The 22,687-nt window shown below is 50.0% G+C and overlaps 10 protein-coding genes across 10 annotated transcripts; 6 read left to right on the top strand and 4 right to left on the bottom strand.

The window, feature by feature from the left end:
- Positions 1-75: 75 nt before the first annotated feature.
- Positions 76-1,136, top strand: Z518_01240 (uncharacterized protein; the record flags this gene model as incomplete). Its single annotated transcript, XM_013421841.1, has 3 exons — positions 76-104; positions 156-678; positions 723-1,136. The coding sequence occupies 3 exons, from the start codon at positions 76-78 to the stop codon at positions 1,134-1,136; spliced, it is 966 nt and encodes a 321-aa protein (XP_013277295.1).
- Positions 1,137-1,439: 303 nt separating this feature from the next.
- On the top strand, positions 1,440-1,928 carry Z518_01239 (uncharacterized protein; the record flags this gene model as incomplete). The annotated part of the gene is made up of 2 exons (XM_013421840.1): positions 1,440-1,692; positions 1,807-1,928. The coding sequence occupies 2 exons, from the start codon at positions 1,440-1,442 to the stop codon at positions 1,926-1,928; spliced, it is 375 nt and encodes a 124-aa protein (XP_013277294.1).
- A 1,572-nt stretch (positions 1,929-3,500) lies between these two features.
- Z518_01238 (uncharacterized protein) lies at positions 3,501-5,327 on the top strand (the record flags this gene model as incomplete). Its single annotated transcript, XM_013421839.1, has 3 exons — positions 3,501-3,732; positions 3,785-4,286; positions 4,334-5,327. The coding sequence occupies 3 exons, from the start codon at positions 3,501-3,503 to the stop codon at positions 5,325-5,327; spliced, it is 1,728 nt and encodes a 575-aa protein (XP_013277293.1).
- A 1,291-nt stretch (positions 5,328-6,618) lies between these two features.
- Positions 6,619-8,013, bottom strand: Z518_01237 (uncharacterized protein; the record flags this gene model as incomplete). Its single annotated transcript, XM_013421838.1, has 1 exon — positions 6,619-8,013. One exon carries the CDS (start codon positions 8,011-8,013, stop codon positions 6,619-6,621), a length of 1,395 nt encoding a protein of 464 aa, XP_013277292.1.
- Positions 8,014-8,718: 705 nt separating this feature from the next.
- Z518_01236 (uncharacterized protein) lies at positions 8,719-10,039 on the top strand (the record flags this gene model as incomplete). Its single annotated transcript, XM_013421837.1, has 2 exons — positions 8,719-9,599; positions 9,655-10,039. 2 exons carry the CDS (start codon positions 8,719-8,721, stop codon positions 10,037-10,039), a joined length of 1,266 nt encoding a protein of 421 aa, XP_013277291.1.
- Positions 10,040-12,023: 1,984 nt separating this feature from the next.
- Positions 12,024-12,631, top strand: Z518_01235 (uncharacterized protein; the record flags this gene model as incomplete). The annotated part of the gene is made up of 2 exons (XM_013421836.1): positions 12,024-12,146; positions 12,317-12,631. The coding sequence occupies 2 exons, from the start codon at positions 12,024-12,026 to the stop codon at positions 12,629-12,631; spliced, it is 438 nt and encodes a 145-aa protein (XP_013277290.1).
- Positions 12,632-13,083: 452 nt separating this feature from the next.
- Z518_01234 (uncharacterized protein) lies at positions 13,084-14,181 on the bottom strand (the record flags this gene model as incomplete). Its single annotated transcript, XM_013421835.1, has 1 exon — positions 13,084-14,181. One exon carries the CDS (start codon positions 14,179-14,181, stop codon positions 13,084-13,086), a length of 1,098 nt encoding a protein of 365 aa, XP_013277289.1.
- A 614-nt stretch (positions 14,182-14,795) lies between these two features.
- On the top strand, positions 14,796-15,610 carry Z518_01233 (superoxide dismutase [Cu-Zn]; the record flags this gene model as incomplete). Its single annotated transcript, XM_013421834.1, has 4 exons — positions 14,796-14,808; positions 15,024-15,203; positions 15,270-15,421; positions 15,491-15,610. The coding sequence occupies 4 exons, from the start codon at positions 14,796-14,798 to the stop codon at positions 15,608-15,610; spliced, it is 465 nt and encodes a 154-aa protein (XP_013277288.1).
- A 997-nt stretch (positions 15,611-16,607) lies between these two features.
- On the bottom strand, positions 16,608-18,537 carry Z518_01232 (uncharacterized protein; the record flags this gene model as incomplete). Its single annotated transcript, XM_013421833.1, has 4 exons — positions 16,608-17,600; positions 17,656-18,036; positions 18,100-18,241; positions 18,293-18,537. 4 exons carry the CDS (start codon positions 18,535-18,537, stop codon positions 16,608-16,610), a joined length of 1,761 nt encoding a protein of 586 aa, XP_013277287.1.
- Positions 18,538-19,561: 1,024 nt separating this feature from the next.
- Positions 19,562-22,268, bottom strand: Z518_01231 (uncharacterized protein; the record flags this gene model as incomplete). Its single annotated transcript, XM_013421832.1, has 2 exons — positions 19,562-22,069; positions 22,134-22,268. The coding sequence occupies 2 exons, from the start codon at positions 22,266-22,268 to the stop codon at positions 19,562-19,564; spliced, it is 2,643 nt and encodes an 880-aa protein (XP_013277286.1).
- Between the last annotated feature and the right edge of the window lie 419 nt (positions 22,269-22,687).

Raw genomic sequence — 22,687 nt, 5'->3', positions numbered from 1 at the left:
GGGGGGGGGGGTCTCTTGCTAACTCAAATAATCTCATTAGTCAATACCTGGGTGGAGAGCAAACCCCTTACCACGATGATTCTAGAAGAGCTTGCAGGTCTTAGGTATGTAGAGATGGCAACAGTTAACTCCCCTAACGATACTAAGGATGCCAGAAGCCAACGGTCCAAGATACGCATCGAGTTCTATGAATTGGTAGCAAAGAAAGCCCGAATGATCGCGGAAGAGTTGATCTCCAATCAGGACTGGGTAGGGAAGTCCGACGATGACAGACCGTCACGGGTTCACCATGAACTCGAAAGGGCGCACCTTGAAGATCGCTCCAATCCCTTGAACGGTCTCCTTCATGCCGCCGAAAATCTAATGGAAAATCTTCAAAAGTGCCAGGACGCAAACAACATCGACTCACTCTTGGTCGTCGTGTTTGACGATGCGTCAAGCTTAATGAGACATGGGCCTGGTGACAAACCACATCCCGGACTATATGTGGCGCTCAATCGAATCATCAGTTGTCTCAAGCAGCTTCGTGTGTGGTCGTTCTTCCTCTCCACAGAATCTCTCATCGGACACCTTGTACCGCCGAACAACGCTACGCGGACTGGTAACTACCATCAAGACATGTCTGCTCGTTTGAGCACTGAAGAGGCCAACACGGAGCTAGAACGCTTTCCCCCATTTGTGGCTCTTCAGCTAGACGTCGAAGATAGACGAAAAAGATGCAGGATCCAATCCTCAGGAAAACAGAGCTCCTCAAGCCGTTGAAGACATTTGTGGAGCCAAAGTACATGGCCCTATTCGGCAGGCCTCTCTGGTACGCATATGGAGATCAGCTCGAGCATATGGCTAAAGTGGCCAGATTGAAGCACATTGGTGGTCAGCAAGGGGGAAGTTACAATCCGAGGAACCCGGATCACGTACTTGCGGCGCTGTCCTTTCGTCTCTCTTTAGACGTCTGTCTTCAGAACCCCAGAACTCTCTCTCACAAGGACTGCTGTGAATGCTTTCATGAGAGTGGTTATGTTCATGAACCACGAGACGGGAATGCTAGACACAGTGACGCCATCAGAGCCAATTTTAGTCAAGGCAGCAATGGAGCATCTCTGCAGCAGGTCGGTCAATTGGAGAAGGAGCATTGAAACACTCTCGGAGGAGCTTCTTGAGAAAGGATTGATAGAAAAGGGACGTAAAGGAGAACTCTATGCTCGATTAGTGTTGATCCTTGGACACGACTGGGTCCGGTGTGCTCAGCATCTTCAACGAACTGGTGTTCCAACATTTACAGCAACCTTCACAGTGTCCGATTTTCTCATGGCATTATATGCTAAAGATCATCACAATTCAATTCTGACGATACCAAAGCGGATACGTCAAGCCAGAATGAACTTCACTCATTTTGTACCAGCTGGTCAAAAACTGACTCCCGGGGACATTCCTGCGTTATGCCACGACCTGTTATGTCGAAGCGCTGCGATGCAGCTATCTTGGGACCAGGAAACATACGATCTGCTCATTCCAGTGTACTATGGCACGGAGGACGAAGAGTTCAACCCATCGAAATGCGGAGTCATCACGATCCAGGTGAAGAACAGGAACGATACCACACAACTCCTAGCGAGATCTTCCAAGAGGACTTCACCAATGTCAGCCCGGAGACGCCGAATCCGGCCAAATCAAAGACGAGAGAGTCTGAGCGTGAGCCGACGAAATTTGTGTTCAACAAGGTTGTGACCCCCCATCCTGTTCCTTCTCTCTAGGGGTGGTCAGAAGTGCCCGGGCTTACGCCCCACTTGTTCAAGTGATGCACAGCAAAAGCAGAAAGCAACCTGATTTGTGGGCTATTCATTCGCGAGGACATGATCAAACAATCTTTGGCTGCTTACAGCACATGGAAGCTGGAGATTCGAGCGAGCGCTTCTTTGCTTCAGTAGGTGTGAGCGAAAGTCTCACTGACTGACTCGCTCAGAGAAATAGAACCTTCCATGAGATTCGGCGAAGCTTCAGATATGAGGGATTTGAACACGGGGAAGGTGCGACTGAGGAAGGAGAGGGCGTGGATAATGCTGGAAATGAAGGCGGAGTGGTTGATACCGGAGCACAGGAAGGGGAAGCGAGTAATACCGGAGGGAAGGGAAAGGAAGTGGAAAGCCCCAGGGACAAGCGGTTCAGCCAGAGAGCGCGTGACCTTACCAAACATCTCGTACTCCGGAAATGATCAGATCGGACAGAGGAAGAAGGCTGATTGTGATTGGAGCTAGGTGCGAGGCTTTCCAAGAAGCTTGCTGGTGGATACCAATACAGCTAACTGACGCGCTCGCTGAATGGGGCGAAGTCCGCGCAACCGACGGGCGGCTAAAATTCTATCACTAAAGAGCACAAGCATGACACCTCTACTCGACGAGCCAAAGTTCCAAGAGAATTCCCTCTAGGTCTTCCCCAACCTGCACAAGAAGGCCTCCACCAGAGTGAAATTAAATATGGAAAGGACAGACATCAACACCTCGGAACGACTTGATTGAATAAAAGAGTTGGCGCTGGCTCCCCTCATTCTCTATTGTAGCAGCAAGGCAACAATCATACAGCAGTACGAGAACTCAACCAGGTAGGCCAAGAATTGCTATGTTGGGAAATCCAGAAGTTGACCTACTCTTCCCCGTTGCCCGCAAACACACACCTTCCAGACCTCTCAGTCGAACGAGGCGAATCATACGGATGATCCGAACACCATCTTTTCTGTGTCTGGCTATCAACGGAGAGTAGCAGCGGCTTCGCAAGGATTTGCCAAAGACCGGCCATGCGTCCGGAGCTCCTCGGTATTCCATTCCAGAAGAATGATTATATTCACGTCATTCGTGATAGTGGCAATATTTTGATTAATCTCGAATCGCCAATTCGGATGCCTCCGTGATGTAGAAATTTCGAAGGAGGGGGGAAAAGATTACAAGGCAACACTCCGACCCACCTGAGGGAACAAATCAACAAGGCCATTATCTTCTCTTATCATACGCCGAGCTATATCAATACTACATTACTCGTGACAAGAGATCTTGGACATTTGGCAGAGTGGAATCTGGTAAGCAATGGGATCCCCTGTGGATCAGGCTGAGCCGGAACGGCGGCATTCCAAGGCTCTAAGAGTCTCAGCCTTTCCCCACATTGAGATGCACCTCTCGGGCGATGGTCTTTCTGATGCCATAAGCCACCAGAAAAGTGTGAGAAAGAGTCCAACTCATGCTTATCGATGCCATGAAGTGCTGTCTTAAGACGCCATCTGAATCTCATCAAGTCTTGGGATGTTACAGTCCCTGTCCATCCCAAGAGATAAACCGCATCTGCATTAGACTTGGCCAATATTAAAGTCCTTGCGAGACGAGGCGGTAGGGAAAGGTGATGCAACCTTACCCATGTCTCGTCGATTGGATTCCTATATCTTTCTCTCTTACGCATGCTTGGTCTTCCATGTCCTCTCAACCTGAAACTTGCAACTCATCACGGCGAGGAACATGGCCGCACCGACCAAAGAAGAAAACTCGTCCGAGTCCTTCAATGAACCACCAAGACGAATCTCTGAGACTGGCGATGTCCAGGTGGAGGGTACATATGTGTATGAAAAGCTGCCGTTCTGGACACGCATGGGATGCACACTAGAGTCGTTCAAACCACGTACCCTAGCAGATAAACACAATCAACTCAACCAAACTCTAAGGTCTCGTCACATGCATATGATCGCTATTGGTAAAAAGCCAGTTGAATCTCTTTCGTTCTTGTCATTGTTGACATATTCCAGGCGGTTCGATCGGTGCTGGTCTTTTCGTTGGATCTGGTGGAGCTCTAGCCACCGGCGGTCCAGCATCTCTCCTCATTGATTTTATGATTGTTGGCGTGATGATATTTAACGTCGTGTACGCTTTGGGAGAACTCGCAATTATGTACCCCATTTCCGGAGGCTTTTACACCTATTCAACACGGTTTATCGATCCATCTTGGGGGTTTGCCATGGGCTGGAATTATTGCCTTCAGTGGGCTGTCATTCTTCCATTCGAGATCGTTGTTGCCTCTGAATGTATCCGTTATTGGGATGACACCACAAGTCAGGCTGTCTGGTATTCGATGTTTCTCGCGGCGATCATTATCGTCAATATCTTCGGAGTACTTGGATACGGGGAGGAAGAGTTCTGGAGCAGTCTCTTGAAATTGGCAACAGTCGTCATCTTTATGATCACGTCATTGGTTTTGGTTCTCGGTGGAGGCCCAAGCGATGGCAGATACAATGAGTATTGGGGAGCCAGGTATTTTCTCCTGTACACAACGCCGAGCTCTTGCTAATTGGTTTCAGGACCTGGTATAACCCTGGCGCGTTCGCAAATGGATTCCAAGGCTTTTGTTCCGTCTTCGTCACGGCGGCCTTTTCATTTGCGGGAACTGAACTTGTCGGTCTGGCTGCTGCCGAGTCCAAAACCCCGTTGAAGTCTCTTCCGTCAGCGGTGAAGCAGGTCTTTTGGCGCATCACTCTCTTCTATATCCTCGCGTTGTTGTTTGTCGGCCTTTTGGTACGATACGACGACCCACGACTCTTTGGGGCCGGGAACTTTATCGACACAACAGCGTCGCCGTTCGTTATTATTGCCGGAGATGCTGGTTTATCGGGGTTTGACTCATTTTTAAATGTTGTCATATTAATTTCAGTTGTTTCAATTGGAAACTCTGGCGTCTACGGAGGGAGTCGCACCTTGACGGCACTGGCAGAACAGGGGTATGCACCAGGCATCTTCAAATATGTGGATCGCGCTGGTCGACCTTTGTTTTCAACTATTCTTATTATTGCAATGGGCGCTATTTCATATGTTGGCTTAGCCGACAACGGTGTCGAGATCTTTGACTGGCTTCTAGCCCTGTCCGGTCTAGCTGCCTCGTTCACTTGGGGATCCATCTGTCTTTGTCACATCCGATTCCGCAAGGCTTGGGCATATCACGGTCATACCGTCGATGAGATTCCTTTCAAAGCCATCGGGGGGGTATATGGATCCTGGCTGGGTCTGATAATCAACATCCTCGTGCTGGTTGCACAATTCTATGTGGCACTCTTCCCCGCAGGCAACGACGGTGATCTCAACGATGCCGAAAGTTTTTTCAAGTCTTATTTGGCTTTTTTTGTTGTCATATTCTTTTGGTTCGTGGGTTATGCATGGAAGCGAACTGGATGGTTGAAAACTCATCAAATGGACGTGGATAGTGGCCGTCGCGAAATCGATTGGGATGCTCACCGTGCAGTTGTGGAAAAACGACGGAGTGCAGGACCTTTCATGAAGATCATATATTTCATGTTCTGATGGACTAGGGTAGAAGTTGCGATGTCTTGTCTGTCCAGCAAAAGGGGAAAAGGGCGAGGAAAAATAGCGGCCCTGGCGAAGGAGTAGAGGGGACGCTGATTGTTTCTCTGAATCGGATTTTTCGATTATTGAACGCTGTCTGATCGATTATCGTTTTGTCTCTGGCATTGATGCGCTCCAGAATATTACTCATTTTGACCCGGGGAGCAAGACGTAACTAGGGTTCTACTAGCGCACCGGAAATATCGACGCCCATCCATCATGGAATAATGTGAGAAATAGCGCAGTGGTCTCCCATTAATGTCCGTCCTAATTTTGTCTGTTTCTCGGTTTATGAGGAGATGTAATTCATCACCAGTTAAGAGGGAAAGACTGGGTTCGAGCCGGGAGAGGATTGGATGAAGGTTGGAGTCCAATAACATATGAAAGGGGCAGTTTGAGCTTTTGCCGTTAGTTGGTTATTGTGGAATGACTTGGGATACACTCTTGGGTCGTCGAAAATGTTGTATCCGACTTCGCATTCAGGGAATGGTAGCTGCGGTGGTGGATTTTGGAGAAGGGTTGGGATTGGTTTCAGTACAACAGGTTCCGTGTCGGACGCGTTGAATTTGAGCTGGAGAAGGTCGAGGAGTGGGCTTTGTACCTTTGGAGAGTCCATTGCCTTCTTTTGTTTTTGATATTCACGTGCAGACAAGGCTACGATTTTAGGGGTGAAAAATCTTTGCCGAAGTTGCGTGCGATTGCGATGCTGTCCAAACTGTATGTGACCGCGACTCCGACCGAAATTTGGAAGTGATAAACTGCTACGCCGATTTGAGAACAATGAACGGTGACGTCCGGCCTGAGGGAGGTGGACGGCGACGATGAATTCGAAGGTGGTATTTCGTCCGTCTCAGATGGGAAACATGGAAAGCATTGTGCTTTGACTTCTGTGAATGTGAGAGACAACGTTCCAGCTGACGATCCGAGTGAGTTGATTCTTGTGGAGGACGTACAAGCTGTTGTGTATGTCTCGTAGAAGCGTAGGCGATGTCGCAGACTCGGTTCACCTTCTGTGTTGAAAGAGTATATTCCGTTGCACCGTGAACCCATTGTTGTTTGTCACCAAATGAACGAGGTTGATATCCTCAAGGGGGTTTGTTTGCACTCTTCGTTTCCATCTCAAATGAAACCAAGAGACCCAGGAACGCAAACACCCCATTCGTTGTCGTTACGGTTGCCTTCTTCTTCCTCTTCCTCCTCCTCCTCCTGCTTCTCCTCCTAGCTGGATGGGAGTGGTTCGTCACCATTTTCAGCTTTCCTCACCAAATGGATAGTTGAACTTCAACAATCCATTTAACCCTCCCACCCAGCCATCATCTCCATCAGTTCCAGCACTGCTTCTTCTCATGATACAGGGGATACCACCAACGGAACCTCCAGGATCAGTTTTGATTTCTTCAGTAGAAACTCGCAGCTCTGTACCAACTCCAATGCCATTTGTTCGTCTCATACCATCAATACTAACTTCAACCTCCCGCCCCCTGTTCTTTTCACTAAGCTTCAGGGTGATGGGCGTGGTAGCTGGAAGAACAAGGGGACGAAAGCTCAGACTCCGGGGACAGATAGGGGTGAGGAGCAAAGACGATACGAGTGGATGTATAATGCTCCCACCACTGCTGAGACTGTATGCTGTGCTTCCGGTAGGCGTGGAAATGATCATACCATCTGCTACGGCTTCCGTGAGGAATCTGCCTCCCACATAAACATCGACAATGGCAAGATGTGGATCTCGGCCTCTGTGGAGGATCACCTCATTCATTGCATGCATGTCGTGCAAGACGTCTCCATTATTTCTCAGCCGGTGGCCCTGGGCGTCAAAGACACCGACCTTCAGACGTTGTCGTACCAGAACTCTTGCCCCTCTTGTGGGGCCCATTGACTTGCCCCGTATGGATGACCAACCCGTATATTCAGTTGTCGAATCCGATTCTGTTGGAGAGGAGCTTTCGATGACAGCGTGTCTTTCGGAGGCAGCACCGGACATATACACTTCACGGAATGCCCGTTTGTATTCCGCGAATTTCCATTCACTCAAAAACCCTAGGGTGCCCATGCTAAACGAGAGAATAGGGGGCACTTGTGAAGACATGGCAAACAGGGAAGCCGCGTGCAGGATTGTCCCATCGCCACCAAAGGTGACGACTAGGTCGACTTTGTCATGATATTCCTGTCTTGATTTCGCTGTATCGACAGGGCTGAAATAACGTCCAGGAAGGCGGTGTCCAATTTCGGAGGAGACGTGAGGTTCGACCAGAATGTTGAGATTTGGGTACGTTGACGTGACGTGCTGGCTGAATTCCTCGAGAGCATCAGTCGTCTCGTCGGAGCAGTCTTTCTTGACCAACAAAAGGTTCCGAGGAGGCTGAGACCACTCCAGACAAAGAAGTCCGTTGGCCGGAGTGGTTTTGAGATGAGAAATTGTGCGATTGGGAAGGTCATTCAGTGGCTGTGGGCTTGGCTGGACCGAGGATGAAGACGAGAAGTCGTGGGCGCGGGCTGGCAAGTGCCGAGAACCAGGGAGGACACACCCTGGTCGGCTGGTACACCTCCGGCGCAGAAAGCTGAAGGGTTTGGACCTGAGAAGAGAGGAATGTCTTGTCGTTGAAGATAAGAGGTTCAGTCCGGATGATGACACCGTAGCCATTGCGGAATTCCGTGTCGTCTAGATATGGTGTCTGGGTGGACGGGAAGATACACGCAGATTGCCGAGGATTCTAGGCTGCCCATGTAACTCTTGGATAGCGGTGTGATGTCTAGCAAGGCAGAGGGAACACATGGAACACAGTTACAAAAAACAGACAAATGTCTATATGGTCTGAAATTGGCCATTAGTTGAAACTGTGCATCAATGGAGAAAAGGAGGACCAGAGAGGGAAGCCATGGGAAACCATGCCAAGATCGAGACCCCGGTCGGAACATATCACGTGCCAACGTATCTCTCCACTCCACCGGCCCAGCTTAGTCAGCGGCCATTTAGACTTAGCTTTAGGCTCATTCTTGGCCTCCCTCTGAACTCGGCACTCCGACGTCACAAATTTAGGCAGCCTTCGGAGACTCGGCTCTTTCTCCAACCCTATCAGAACTGCACAACTCACATACCATCATCGTTATAGACCGGCCTGCGCACAACATGGGCTGAGGAGGGAAGTTCTGACCGTTTTGAGCTCTCAACCTTTCGTGCTAAGAAGTCAGTCTCAACTTGCATCTCTCCTTTTGGTATCTTTAAGCGATTTCGAAGGCGTTTGTTGTCTTCCTCTTTGGTACTGCGTGTTCTGCCTTTGTTAAACTGTTGATGGACACGATCCTGTCATTTTCCCTAGGAATAGATCCTATTTGAAAACCCTCGACGATGGCGACCAGCTCTCTAAGAAAACGGAATTCGCAGCCCTCATCGACGACCGAACTGAGTCCCGAACTGAACAATGGCGCACCTCCTACCAGTGAACAGCCGCATCCCGCTGGCGAAGTCAAATATGGGGCTTGGAATCAGATTCTTCGCGCACTCCTTCTCTTGACATGGTTCAACTGTTCCGCAGTTTGCATCAACACCACGCAGTTCTTGGGCGCTCCCCTTTATTGGTGGAACAGAGACTACTACTATGCATATATGGCATTGACGAAGCAGTCCTTCGGTATAATGGCGATTGCGGGAACACGATGGTTTGCACCGACCAAAATCCGCGTGAGCTGGGACAAAGATCTGCGAGGACAATTTCAAAAAACCAACACAGGCAGGCTCGTGACCACATTCCCCGAACGCCTGGTCTACATTGCCAATCACCAAGTCTACACAGAATGGTTGTACCTCTGGTGGATCGCATACACGAGGAGGATGCACGGACACATTTTCATTATTCTCAAAGAGTCTCTCAAATATGTACCGGTCCTGGGCCCTGGTATGATGTTCTATGGCTTCGTCTTCATGGCTCGAAAATGGGCGTCGGATAAACCTCGTCTTCGGCACCGACTCGAAAAATTGAAAACACGCCACAAGGGTCCGATGTCTGGTTCGGAAGGATTTGATCCAATGTGGCTGTTGATTTTCCCTGAGGGCACGAATCTGGCAGCGAACACCAAGAAAGTGAGCGAGAAATATGGCGAGAAGGTGGGGATTCCTCACCCCAGACATGTGCTCCTTCCTCGAAGTACCGGTCTCTTCTTTTGTTTGCAGCAGTTACATGGTACAGTCGATTGGGTCTATGACTGTACTATCGCCTATGAGGGAACACCGTGAGTGGAAGATCGTCAATATTTTACCCGCAATGTGGAACTAATGACGTCCCAGTAAAGGAGGCTTTGCGCCAGAGTACTTCACAATCCGATCAACCTACCTCCAAGGTCGGCCTCCAAAATGTGTCAACATGCACTGGCGGCGTTTTGCTGTGTCTTCGATACCTCTTACTGACCCTAAGGAATTCGAAAAGTGGCTGTTGGAGCGCTGGCGAGAGAAAGATGACATGCTTGAGCAATGGTACAATACTGGACGGTTCCCTGCCGACGCTGAATCTGCTAGCCCCGAGAAGGGAATCTCAAAGGATGGATTCATCGACACGGAAATGATTCTGAACAATTGGATAGAAATTGGGCAGATTTTTGTAGTGGTGGCTGCTCTTGCGTTGGTCGTCAATGTGATCCTGAAATTCTTGGGCATTTTTATCACTTTGAGCTGAGGGCAGTCATCCTTGGAGACGGCGTTTGCGGCAGACAAAGTAGAGGACGGTCAACCATTCAGGGTGGAATTATTCTGCAAAGCAAGGAAGTGGAATGCATGGTTGGCGCACGGATGGCTACTTGGGAGGTGAAATCTACTTGTGTATTCGTTTGAATAAGGGATGAGAGGCTGAAGACTATTTTGACGCTAACATTGATCAGATGAACAATCAACCAGGCATTCTGAAGGATCCAAATACATTCTTAGCTTGAATCCTGGATCAGGGTGCTACATTGGGGGACGGGAATCTGCCGAGGCCAATGAACAATTTTCCTCTCTCCATCTGACATTTTCCCCCTTGTTGTGTAGTGTAGCCCCACCGCTTCCTAGTGACTGAGGGTATGACCATCACAGGGTATGTGTCAGCTTTTGTCTCTTCTTTCAGATTGGTGCTGATTCCTGCAAGCTTTCTCCTAGATTAGGATTCGGCACGATCCTTGGGGATGGCAGTTGACTGACTGATGGTTGTGGGGTTAATAGAAGACGAGAGAGTGGCAGTAGAAGAAGTGTGGCTTGGGCATTCCCTCTTCAGCCCCTTCGACAGGTATCCGTACAAACCAACAGTGTGCGGTCTAGTCCGATAGGCATCAAAGTGGACAGCACAGCATATGTATAATTGCTGTAATAATACTGGATGGGGGCGAGGCTATCAGCCAAAAGGGGTCTATTGCTCTCACTTCTCCGTTTCAACCATTCAAGCAACCACTCTCCTTTCTTCTCCCTCCCTTCTCCCTGCAATCATCTCCCCGGCATTGCCTGCCCTAATCGACCGCCGCTTGACTTGATCAACGATCCTTTTAGCCAAGGGGGCTTGTATCTTGTAAGACTCTGGCCATCCTGCGATCTCTCCTGTCTCGCCTTGCCATGTACTTGGAACCTGCGCCTTCCGGACGGATCAAACGCCTCAGACCACCCCCCCGCCTGGTGGAATGTTACAACAAAGTCGGACAAAAGGAATCTGTGAGTTCGCTATTTCGAATTTCCACTCAGCTTTGAGGCTTGACAACACATGATCGGATATGACCCTGCAACCAACAGGTTGCCGCGACAAGTTTCAGCCGCACGCCAACCCCTGGATAACGTCCGGCGGGTTACGTGAAAACGGATATCCCGTCGATATATGACTGTCCGGAAACTTGTTCGGCTTGCTGAAGTCTTCGGCTTCCCTATACAAGAGAATTAACAACACATCTAGGTCAAGACTTCCTCCGCTGCGACCATACTTTCCAATGGAGGTGCTTTTGAATGAAGGTCTCACTAGTGCCTGGCGTATGTATTGATGACAATAGCCTATTCGCCCACCCTAGTGCTAATGCCGAAGGATTGCGGGACGCCTCGCCCTGTTGGCTATGCTCCTCGACGCATGAGGAGGGGACTCTCCCATCATATAGAACACGACGTTATTCTAACACATCCTCTTTGTATCCGTTCGCAAGAGGCTTGATGTGGCCATGACGCTGCCTACTGAAAATCGAATGTATCCCTTTCAATTCTAGCAACATTTGATCCCCGACCCGGGTCTATATTGACTTCTTGTCAGCGACTCCACTGCATGCAGAGAAAATGGCAGGAGACAGCTATAGTCATTTGGGCGGCGGAGAAAGCAAAGGCGATAAGAAATCACGTCCGATGAATTATATTGATTGTTGCTCTGTCAATTAGCGGGCAGATGATATCTTTTACTTTCACCCTAGTTATTACTGGTTTGGTGTCGACCGTACTTCTCCCTCCGTTCTAAGGCTGAAAATGAAAATGCGCCGGGGTTAAGGTATGTCTATTGAGTTTCCCTTCCGGCCAGTTTTCGCTGGTTTCAAGAATTCTATTGTCTATTGTCTATTTCAATTAAGGATCAAAGTGCTTTGCTGGGAATTAACACAATCTGCCATTCGATACTCATCTCGTCCCCATCATCATTACTACTATCATCACCACTTCAGACCATGATGCCTCCTCAGTCCCAGCCTCAAATTTCCACCGACTTCAAGAGCTCACAGCAAGCAATAGCTGCCGGTCTCCCACGATGCGCCACCTCGACATTGAAAGAGATCTTTACACCTCAACTTGCCGTCAGAACTTGCATGCACCTGAACTGATGCCTACCACAACCTCCAAAGGTGAGGCTTTGTCACTGAATCACTGCAAGAACAAGACACCACCAAACTCCGAGTGATGCTGCACAAGTTGTTCGAAGGCTGTGCCGCTACAGCCGACCTTCCCGAGTCACTTACTCTTCAAGGACCTGGTCGAGATGTACCCAGACGCAAAGATCGTGCTCAACGTACGCAAAGGCGGCGCCGCAGACTGGGAAGCCAGTATGAAATTCACCATCGCGCCCCTCTACAGCAGGAAGTACCGCGTCGCCAACTTCTGGTCCGTTCCAAGTTCCTGGCACTACCTGGCCGAGGAAAGGTGGCAGAATTTCGTCAGAGAGAAGTTCGGCGTGGACACCTTCTGGGAAGCCTCAGCATATGATGCCCACAACGAATGGGTCGAGAAGGTGGCTCACGAACATGGTCGTAAAGTCCGTGTCTGGGAGCTTAGGATGGGGTAGATTGATCCGTGTCACTTCCTGGGCAAGAAGGAGCTGGAGACGCCAATCCGTAGAAACGATGATCGTGCTAAGAGGGAGAAGATGGTTGTGGTTCCTATCGCTCTTTCAGTCGCTGGTGGTTGGGGGGTCATCAGGTTGATTAGGGCATCGGAACTTTTCAAGCTAGGTTCACGTTTGATTGTTGCATGTGGGAAAATTGGTTATCTGATGGATGATGCTTTTGAACTTTTGTCGGCGGGATCTCAAAGTCGGAATTTGATCTTTTTTTTTTTTTTTCCTTTCCTTTCGAAATTAGTATGGAGATCAATAATATGATCTTCATAGCTCCTGGCGAAGAAACAGTTCAAAGAGAATCTCAATCAATGATGCATGAGACAACTGAGTGATATCTTTATTCACCAAGTTGCTTGATAGAGTTGTTTGTTGAATCCCACGAGGCCAAAGCTCACGATTCACGAGGACTCACGACACATCATTCCCGGAATAAGTGCTGAGGCATACATGACTGCCGTGATTGGCATGAGTTCCGCCATTCGACCCTTCTGTTGCGTCGTTGGCGTCGGCACGAGACCTTCATTCTCCCATGTCTCGCAGATATGATCTGGGAGGCCTTGCACTTGGGGGTCAGCTTGCGTCCCGCTTGCGCTTCCGAGGGCACACCGAACACCCAACGCGGTCCCAAACTCGCGAAATGCAAGTCTGCGTTTAGTGGATTTGTCAAAGTGGCCTTGCTGCACGAGTCGAGAAAGGCATTCGAGGGCCTTGTGTGAGAGAGCGGCAGCCCACTCTTCTTCCGCACTCACCCAATGCGCGGTCCAGAGCGTCATGCCTAAGTCGAGAGTATCGTTGGACGAGTAATATTGCCATTTCTTGTCGACAATCTTCTTGAGTGCGGCAATTTCATCTTTGAGGATCCGCTGGTCATCGCTGCTGGCTTGAAGCACGCTGTATGTCACATACCCGTCGATGGGATCGAGATTGCCCTCGGACATGACAAGTGGATATGAAAGATCCATACTGAGTTTCCAGAACATACGCGGTCTGCTTGAAGTCATATTGGTCATGAAGCGGGGGAGAATGGCTTTAGCCATAGCCACGGCTTGGTCGTTGTACCATTTATCACCTGTCACGTGCGTCATGCGGTTGAGCGAAAACATCCACACCGTCAAGTAGTGGAAGTACTGCCCATCACCGTCTGGACCGGCTTCATCGTGTTTTCCAATACGCAGGCCGCCATTGAGTGGGTGCTCGGCCGTGGCGCCAGGGAGCCGGGATTTGCCGTCGCGTGTATAGCCCAAGACATTGTGGACCGTGGAGACAAGGTTGGTGGCGAAGGTGAGGTAGCAGTGTTCGCCAGTCAGTTGGTGCAGGGTCAGAAAATTCACAACGGCGAACCCGTCGGTCCAAAGGTATCGGCCTCGATGGCCCTCTGCGGTTTCTGGGGGGGTCCATTTGGAAGCGGCATCAGCTTCTGGGAATGGGCCATAGATGGATTCCATGGCTTGGAGGAATTTGGGGAGGTTTCGGGTTTGGTCGAAGGAGGACGCCATGGTTTTGTACGGGGAGAGCTGAGGATGAGAAGGGAAGGACAAGTAGTTGGGAGCTGTACGGGTACTGCACTTACGACGGTATAGATTCTGTGATGGAGGGTGATTTGATGTCTGATATGGTAGCCCTGAACGACGAGACTTGGTCAAAGCAGCGATGTCTTGCCAGGAGAGTCTGCGTAGTGACAGTAGCATTGACTCTGGCAACAAGTATTCCTCATTCCAGCAGTCTTCTTGTATAAATGTCAATTCAGAGTTTGATATCCGGAAGCGGAGGGATGCCAAATTCCGGAGGCTCTTGCAGCTTAGGCCGAAGAAAGGCTTGGCAAACTGTGCCCCTCACTCCCACCTACCCATGACTTCAATGTGACTTCAAGCTGCGATTAGGCGAGTCACCTCCGGGACAGCCCCTCATCTACCTTCCGACACATTCTGCCAGCTTCACTCACGGGCACTATTTCGATTCCATCATCGGCGTCCCTCAATTCGTCTTGACTCCACTGCCTCAATTGATTACGCCTTCTTTCGATTTCCCATCCTCCTGGAAAATCTTTCGAATCCTCACCAGCATTCTGTAACATCATCCGTCTCGTACATTCCCCAATCAATCCGTCAAAATGGTTAAAGCAGGTCAGTCCCATCCTCCCCTCTCACCTCCCGGCTCGAGGACCTCCTGCGGATGATTTCGTCCGGTTTTGTCAGCATCAATCAAAGCGACAATGGACGGATTGGAGGCTTGATTCATCTCAATTGCTGTTGAAGATGCTGGGAGGACCCAGCGAGATATTCCAATGCACCATCGGGCAAGCAACTGAAACCTCTCGCTGACATTCTGATTTGAATAGTTGCCGTCGTCCGAGGAGATTCCAAGATCACTGGACAAGTGACCTTCGAGCAAGTCTCGGAGTCCGCTCCGACTACCATCTCCTGGGACATCACCGGTCACGACCCCAATGCCGAACGTGGCATGCACGTCCACCAATTCGGAGACAACACCAATGGATGCACCAGCGCTGGCCCTCACTGTATGTTAGGATCTGAAGAGAAAAAAGCACGACCAGGACTCAAAAAGCTGATAAACATTGTTGTAGACAACCCACATGGCAAGACTCACGGCGGCCCAACCGACACTGAACGCCATGTTGGTGACCTTGGCAATATCAAAACTGATGCTCAAGGAAACTCCAAGGGAAGCCTTAGCGACAGCTTTGTCAAGTTGATCGGCGAACACAGTGTGCTCGGAGTATGTTCAAATCCCACCCTCTCAAGAGTCGGCAGGATTGTGAGAAACTGACGCAACCCCTCAACATAGCGCACCATCGTCGTCCACGCTGGTACCGACGATCTCGGCAGAGGCGGGAATGAGGAGAGCAAGAAGACCGGCAATGCCGGTCCTCGACCGGCCTGTGGCGTCATCGGCATTGCTGCATAAATATCTGAATGATCTTAACCAGATGACCAAAATCAAGCGAGCCAGCATGAGCATGCAAAACCAAGACAATATTACGCTCGTGGATGTTTGGGAATATTGGGAAAAAGAAAGGTCAACCAGTCAATCCAATCAACGGCGGTCATGCCGGCTCTCTTGTACGCAGCAGCATCATGGCAAATCAAGCATATACAATTCCATTCCGAAAAGTCCATTGACCAAAGATTCTAAATCCCAGGACCGTGTCCGAAGTCTCAACATGTAGCTTCCTGTGCCTAGACTCTTGCAAGAGCGCGACTAAAAAAAAAAAAAAAAAAAAAAGGAGATTTGAATCGCAGGAACAGTTTATATTCACTCATCATAATAACAGAACAGTCTTGATTCCTGGTCCAGGGGGTATTTTTATATGATGAAATGGCAATCCTTCCCCCCGAATTTCTACTACCTGGTAATAGGTATGCTATGCCATGCTGAGCGTGTCCAATGCGTAATTCCGTATGTGTTTAGTGCGCCGTGATTCAGATGAAGCAAGGCACCAAAAAGCCAGAACTAGTGTTAGTGCCAGAAGCCCGGAAACAGATCCAAGTCTAATTAATTACTTCCTCTGAACGCCTTTCGATTTTCATGCGAGGAGAGACCATCCATGCGATGGGTTTCGTATCGGACGGAAATGGACAGGTAGGCAGAGGAGATGAAGAGTAAGAGGGAGAAAAGGATAACGGTGAAGGAGAATGGGGAAAGATAAATAGGCAAGGGACCGACATCTCGACACACACCAGTCACTCGGTTGAGATCCGAGCCAGGTAAACAGACCCAGCACCGGATTTCGTCCGAACTACTCAAGCCCCAGTCGAGACATTGACGTTCAGGCAAAGCCCGACGAATGAGCTCCAGATTGGGACTTGAAACTTGTCAAGGAATGCATCTCGCCGCCTATTGTCCCGAGTTCCCTCCTCATCCAACATCCCACTCCTGCCATCGAAGCAGAATCAAAAAGAACTCAAACTTCAGTGGCAGTGACGAATCTCTCCATGAACGGGCGGTCGATCTCGCCATTCGTCGACTCCACAATGGCCAATTTCTCCGTCTCGATCGGGAGGCCCCTGGTTAGATCACTGGCCACTTCGGGGGCAGCATGCCCATTGGCCGTCGGGGGGTTCGACGTGACAGATTCTTCGTTCAACTTTTCTGCCACGGCTTGTGTCATGGCCGCTCTATGAGATGGCGTTGGACCAGGCTCAGGGATGGCGGAAGGGTGAGGATGTACGGTGGATGGTTCTTGCGTGCTCGTCGTCTGAGGAATTATCGTGGGCGGCGTTGCAGAGGAAACAGAGATGGTCTCTGTCGTGGTGGGTGGTTCTGATTCCTTTTCCGGGACATTCGGGAGTTCTTGCTGGGATTCTTCACGCCGAGAGTTAGGCCGAGGTTCTAATTGCGGTGTCGGTGGTTGTTCTGGGTTCATCCTGCTTTCTACGATCTTGGCTGATATTGCTCGGTCTGCGACAGCAGCCGCCGATGCCTCTGCAGCATGGTGATGTGGCGAGGCTGTCCCATTGGCCATCTTCGTCGTACTCGACTTGGTCACGATCGACAGTTTCCGATCAGGATGAACTGGCACCTCGGTGTAGTCGGCCGCGCAGACAATCGGTTTTTTCTTCTGAATATCGCTGTCCGGTCTTCTGAGTTTCCCGTTCTCGGAACCAACCGCAACTCTCTGTCCATCCAGCCATAGACACGGACCCCGGACCCAGCCTTTATTTCCATCCTTTTCTAATGCGGCGCGCGTTTCGTCATCTAGATGCGGGAGATCGCCACATTCCCAGTCGAGTTCACCGCCATATCGTTTGGGGAAATCTTTGGTGTCCATGAACTTCGACAGGGTGGGTTTTACATCGTTTTTGCTCAGGATGAAGATTTTGGAGACAGTGACGGGATCAAACCACCGTTTAATCCAGCCCCAGACCGTGGGGAAGAATGAGGGAGCGCCGATTATCTGATACCGGTCAGCCTTTTGACAGCTTCCTCACTATTGGGGACATCATCCATACAAATATCCGGTCAAGGGTTTCGGGGTAATGTGCCGTTGCCAGGATACTAGCATCTTGCATGTGACCTTTCAAGTTCCAGAATTGAGTTAATCCAACACCAGAGATATCAACGATGTTTGTAGAATTCGTAACGGGTACTTCTGGATTAGGTCGTTCCAGGGTCGAGACGAGGGGCATGACGAAGTTAAGGAGGTTCTGGTACAGGGCGAACAGAGGTATTAATTTGGCCGGGGTAGAGAGGTTCTTGTGATATGGGAGGCTGTCTTTGTATTCCTGCGATTCCTTCTGATATTTGTGAACAGTCTTGCTGTCCAGGCCTTTGATCTGATAGACGTAGATGGGGATGCCTCGTTTGTCGCGGTGGCCAGTCCATTGAGGGTACTGTTCCTTCCTGTCAGCCATTATCAGGCTGTAAGTTGGGAGGGGGAGGATAGTTGAGCTTACCACAAGGCGCGCCTTTTCATAAGCCTCTACATCAAAGTGGTCGTAGAGTTCTTCCACCTGTTGATCTTTCAGCCATTTCTCCGTGTCCGTGAACTGGCCGATAGCGCCGTTGATATCGAACTTCCGAGCTCGTAGATACCGGCTGGAAGACAAGTCAGCGCCGATACAAATGGCCACGTCGCACAACTCATACAGCAATGTCCCATCGTCGTGGCTTGGTTTGCCATTGACTCCATCTGGTGACCACCATCCTCCTTTCAGCAAGCGGTCCTTGAATTCCTCGAGCTTTTGTTCTTGGACCGGGGTCAAATGGTTTAGGGTACCCGCCAGAGGATCAGTGGTCGTTGTTTTCGTCAGGGTCGAGTATGCCTGTGTAGAGTGATCCGAATGATGAGAACTATGCGATTGACCGGTGAGAGTTCTGTGAAGTGGACTCATTTCGGAGGGGAGAATTATGCAGGGGGACTCGGATTGGATAAAAAAAATACACTTGGAGAGATGCAGAATTCCCCGTAGCGAACCGGGTCACCGCAAGATGCGGCCAGTACAAAAAGAGAGGTGGAAATCTAGGAGAGAGATGATCTAGGAAGAATAAAAGATAGGTCTGCGTAGAGCAAAAAGTTAGTAGCACTATATGGAAGCTGGGAACTTATTTCAGGCGTGCCGAAAGATTTCGAAGATGATTGCAAGTTGCTGGTACCCGTTAGCCAGCAAAGATCGGGTTTGCCGGGTAAGAGACACGGCCGATTTAGCAAGCCGCAAGCCGAGATGGACATGGAGACCGGGGATCTTTGGGTTTCTGCAGGCGATGACAAGGGCCTGCCATGATGCTTCCATCTGAGTCAATCACCGTCCCAAGTCAAGGCACAGGCCGACTGTGAAGCAGCCAATGTAAATTGCCGAGGAACAGATTCGCTGATATCATCCTTCGTGCCGTTATTGATTTCTCGTACTCGTTTCGTACCCGCTCCCGCGTCTCCCGCATTCGCTGTCAGTCTATCATCACCATGATTGTCGGCGGTTCGGAGAGCGAGATGAAATGATTCCTGTATTTCATTGTCCTCTGCAAACTCGGATGTCTAGACTCTTGCATCGATGATTCTTCAAGCATTTCTCGGACAGCTCCCCTAAGGCCCCCTTTTAGCTACATGGCTGGGGAAGGCTCCTAGGTAAGGTTTGTACCTAACCACCCCTGATTTAGGCAAGTGGACTTGACGTCCTTCACTGGCCCTCCCCCCTCCTCCCTTGTCAGCTGAAGTAATGCTCTTGAATAATTCTGTCAGCCAGTTCCTTTTTTTTGGAGATTCCCAGCGCGCGAGGCTGTCAAACTCAAAACAATCGGAGCCAAGAACAAAGATTCCGTCCTCTGCTTTTCCCACTATTTCGGCCGAGTATATTACCTATGGCGGGCCAATTTCTCCCGCCGTCACCATCTAGATGAGATGCCTTGGGATGTGTGAGTCTAATCTTCAGTCAAGTCCCCATACTCCCACATACCCCTTCGATCCTTTTTTGCCTCATCCTGAAGCTCTTTCAGCTTCGTCAATGTGTCTCCTGCCTGTCGTTCCCAGGCCTTGAGCTTGGTTGGTACCATTGCCAACCCTTCTCGAACCACCTCCGCATTGATACTTTCATCAATCTTGGTCGACACCTTCGGGTCGAGCAAGGAGATATATAACGTTCCTTCCGGAGCGACATAGTCGACATTGGCCACCAGTTCTCGTCCATCAGTCTGTTCTGCGATGAAGTCTACCGTTTCATGAAGGTATTGTTGGGAAGTTGGTAATTGCAAGAAAGACAATACCGCATCCGTGGCTTGTGGCTTGAGCCTTTGAGTCGAGAATTGTGGTTGAGTCAAAGGTCGCAATCGAGACCACGGAATCGTCTCCGAGTTTCCATAGTCCAGATATGTCAAATCGACCTTCCCTCCTTCCCGATCAACTCTGCGAACCTTGGCTCGATACCACTCATTGTCCACGGTGAATTTGGCTGCAACAACATCCCCAACCTTGGGAGGTCCAGGGAGAGGTTGATCATTGGCCTTGTTCAAGTGGAATGATTTGAATGCCGTCATCAGCTCCGTCAAGCTCGCAGTTCCCGCTCCGATCTGTTGGATCTTGAGTTTGCCGGTCTCGTCGACATGCGTCACCATCACGTCGCGGTAATCCTTTCTTCTTGAAGTCGTTTCGGCCGAGTCTCCATTCGCACCCTCTGCACCATTCGACCGAGGCCCAGCCTCATCTTCATCCAAGTCTTTGCTGGGATCCCAGTCGTGCCACATACCTTTTCGGGCCTCTTTGGCCTTTTTCTGTGCGGCAAAGAGTTCATTCGCATGACCACTTTGCTCAGCCGAATAAGCATGTACTTCTGCGAGACCCTCTTCGACCAAAGCTCGGGCAAAATTGTCGCGTCCAACATACATGGTACCGATGAATCCGCCGACTTTGTCGGTATTCTCCACATCGATCTCGACATCTCGTTGCAGGCATCTTCGATTGGCAAAATCGTATGCTTCTTGTCCGAAAGGTTCAGCGGTGTCACCCGGCTGTCGTGCCGGTTTTGGCGTACGGATGCCGGAGAGAACAAACGTAAGTTTTGCATTTTCTCGAGGGACCAGGACCACGAATCTAGAACCCGCGCGAACAAAGTCCACCACGGCAGGGACCTTTTTCTGTCTCTGTAAAACCGATGCCTCCATTTTAGCTTTCTGTAGGCTTTCTGAGTAGTCTTGATATTGTTTGGCTGTTGGCGCTTTTGGAGACCACATTCCTTTCTCGTCCTTCTGGGCTGATTCCTCAGCAAGTAGAAGAGCGTCATAGTCTGGCGAACGGTCGTCATCATCCCGTCGATGGCGTATCACAGAAGCATATCCCGCTTCCACCAAAGTCAATGCAATGTTCTTTCCACTGACAAGCACCGTGGCCACTTCTCGCTCCTCAAAGCCTTCTGAAGCAGGCTTCTTGCCATCAATGGTCACCTTGACATGTTTTCCGATCAAGCGCTTTCTCAAAAACTCCTTGGCCTCAGCACCAAACGGTGCTTGCTTTGGATCTGAGGGTTTGGGTTGTCGGATACTGGAAAGGGTCACTTTTCGTTCCTCACCCGAACGGGTTCGGATAAAGACCGTTTCGGCGTTCAATATTCGGGACACGGTGAAATCGGCATCCTGGACACCGGCAGCCTTGGTGGCAGACACGCCGGTAAAGACTCCTCTCCGGGCATTCCTTGCTCCATTCTCCGCATTTCTGAACTGGGCCATTTCGTTGCCGAGGAGAGTGACATGTTGGTCATTTGATCGAGCCAGACCAGCGTCAAGGAGGAACTTTGCGATGTTTCCTTTCGGATGTAGGACATTCGCAATGAGCTGATTTTGCGGCGTCACACCGAGGAGTTCAACCGCGCATTTACGCTGATGTAGTCTCTCGTCCACAAACGCGTGAGCCTCAGTACCGAAAGGTTCGGCCGGAACATCTTTGCCTTCGGGAGAAGTTCGCTTCGTAGCAGGAGCTCTCACACCGGCTAGGACCAGCATGGTTTGAACATGTTTGGTAGGTGTAAGCATCAGTCGGGCAATCAATCGATCGCCAGTGAGAACACGTTCCACGATGGCATCGACCTTCTTTCCCTGGTATTGCTCCACCAAGGCATTCGGATCAGAGACTTCAGAAGAGTTCTCTATTTGGCCACCTTTGGCCCAGAGGCCTCTGATATTCGACTTGGCCTCGCTCTCCAAAGACCGGAGCTTGTCTAGGTATGCCAATGCGTTTTCATCGTCCTCCTTTTTGCCTGCATCCTCTCGCACTTTAGCCCAGCCTTCCTGCACGATCAGATCGGGAAATTCAGAGCCATTGGGAAGCTTGACTCGGCCGTATTCTCGTTTGGTGGTAGGAATGGCGTACAGGACCTGAAATTGGACGACTTTCCCGAGAAGTTGCTCTCGAAGAAATTCACGGGATTGGAAGGCAAATGGCTGCCACCGTTAGCTTGAAAAAAGATGACAAAAAGCGGGAACGGGGAGCAAGAAAAGGACCAACCTCGTCACCCTCCCTCTTCAATCGAGGGGCGCTGATGTAAGCCAACGACAGAGTGCGTTCGGCACCCTTCTGGTTGGTGATGATCAAGGTGTCGCCTGACGGGACACTTTTAACACGGGCTTGAAGAAGAGCCATTTTGGGAGGGCTAGAGATGCAGTGCGAGAGGACAGGTGTGAACAAAGGCAATCAAAGGCAAATGAAGGTGCTGTTCATGCAAATGTCGAGGTCAGCAAATAATTGTACAAAAACAGGCTTCAAGTGGCGGTGGGGTACGAATGTGAGTTGTTGAAGCCGCAGGGTGTGAATATGTCAGTGTGGGCGCAAGTTTGTGTGCACACCCACACACCAACCATGCATTGTGTGGAGTGCAAGGGGTAAGTACATGTGATGCTGGGCAAGTACCCAAGTACCTACCTTCTTGGCCCCTTGTCCATCCACCTCATGGTTGTATATCGAGATGACATCTTTTGGTTCATGTTTATATCTTAAGACTGCTTTGCATACGGAGAAGAGCGCATTCAGATAGCTTTGTGTAGATGTTATTCTTTGTATCT

The sequence above is a fragment of the Rhinocladiella mackenziei genome, assembly GCF_000835555.1.
Source record: "Rhinocladiella mackenziei CBS 650.93 unplaced genomic scaffold supercont1.1, whole genome shotgun sequence".
NCBI lineage: Eukaryota > Fungi > Ascomycota > Eurotiomycetes > Chaetothyriales > Herpotrichiellaceae > Rhinocladiella > Rhinocladiella mackenziei.
The sequence above is the reverse complement of the archived record's forward strand: the minus strand, read 5'-3'. Positions and strand labels throughout refer to the sequence as shown.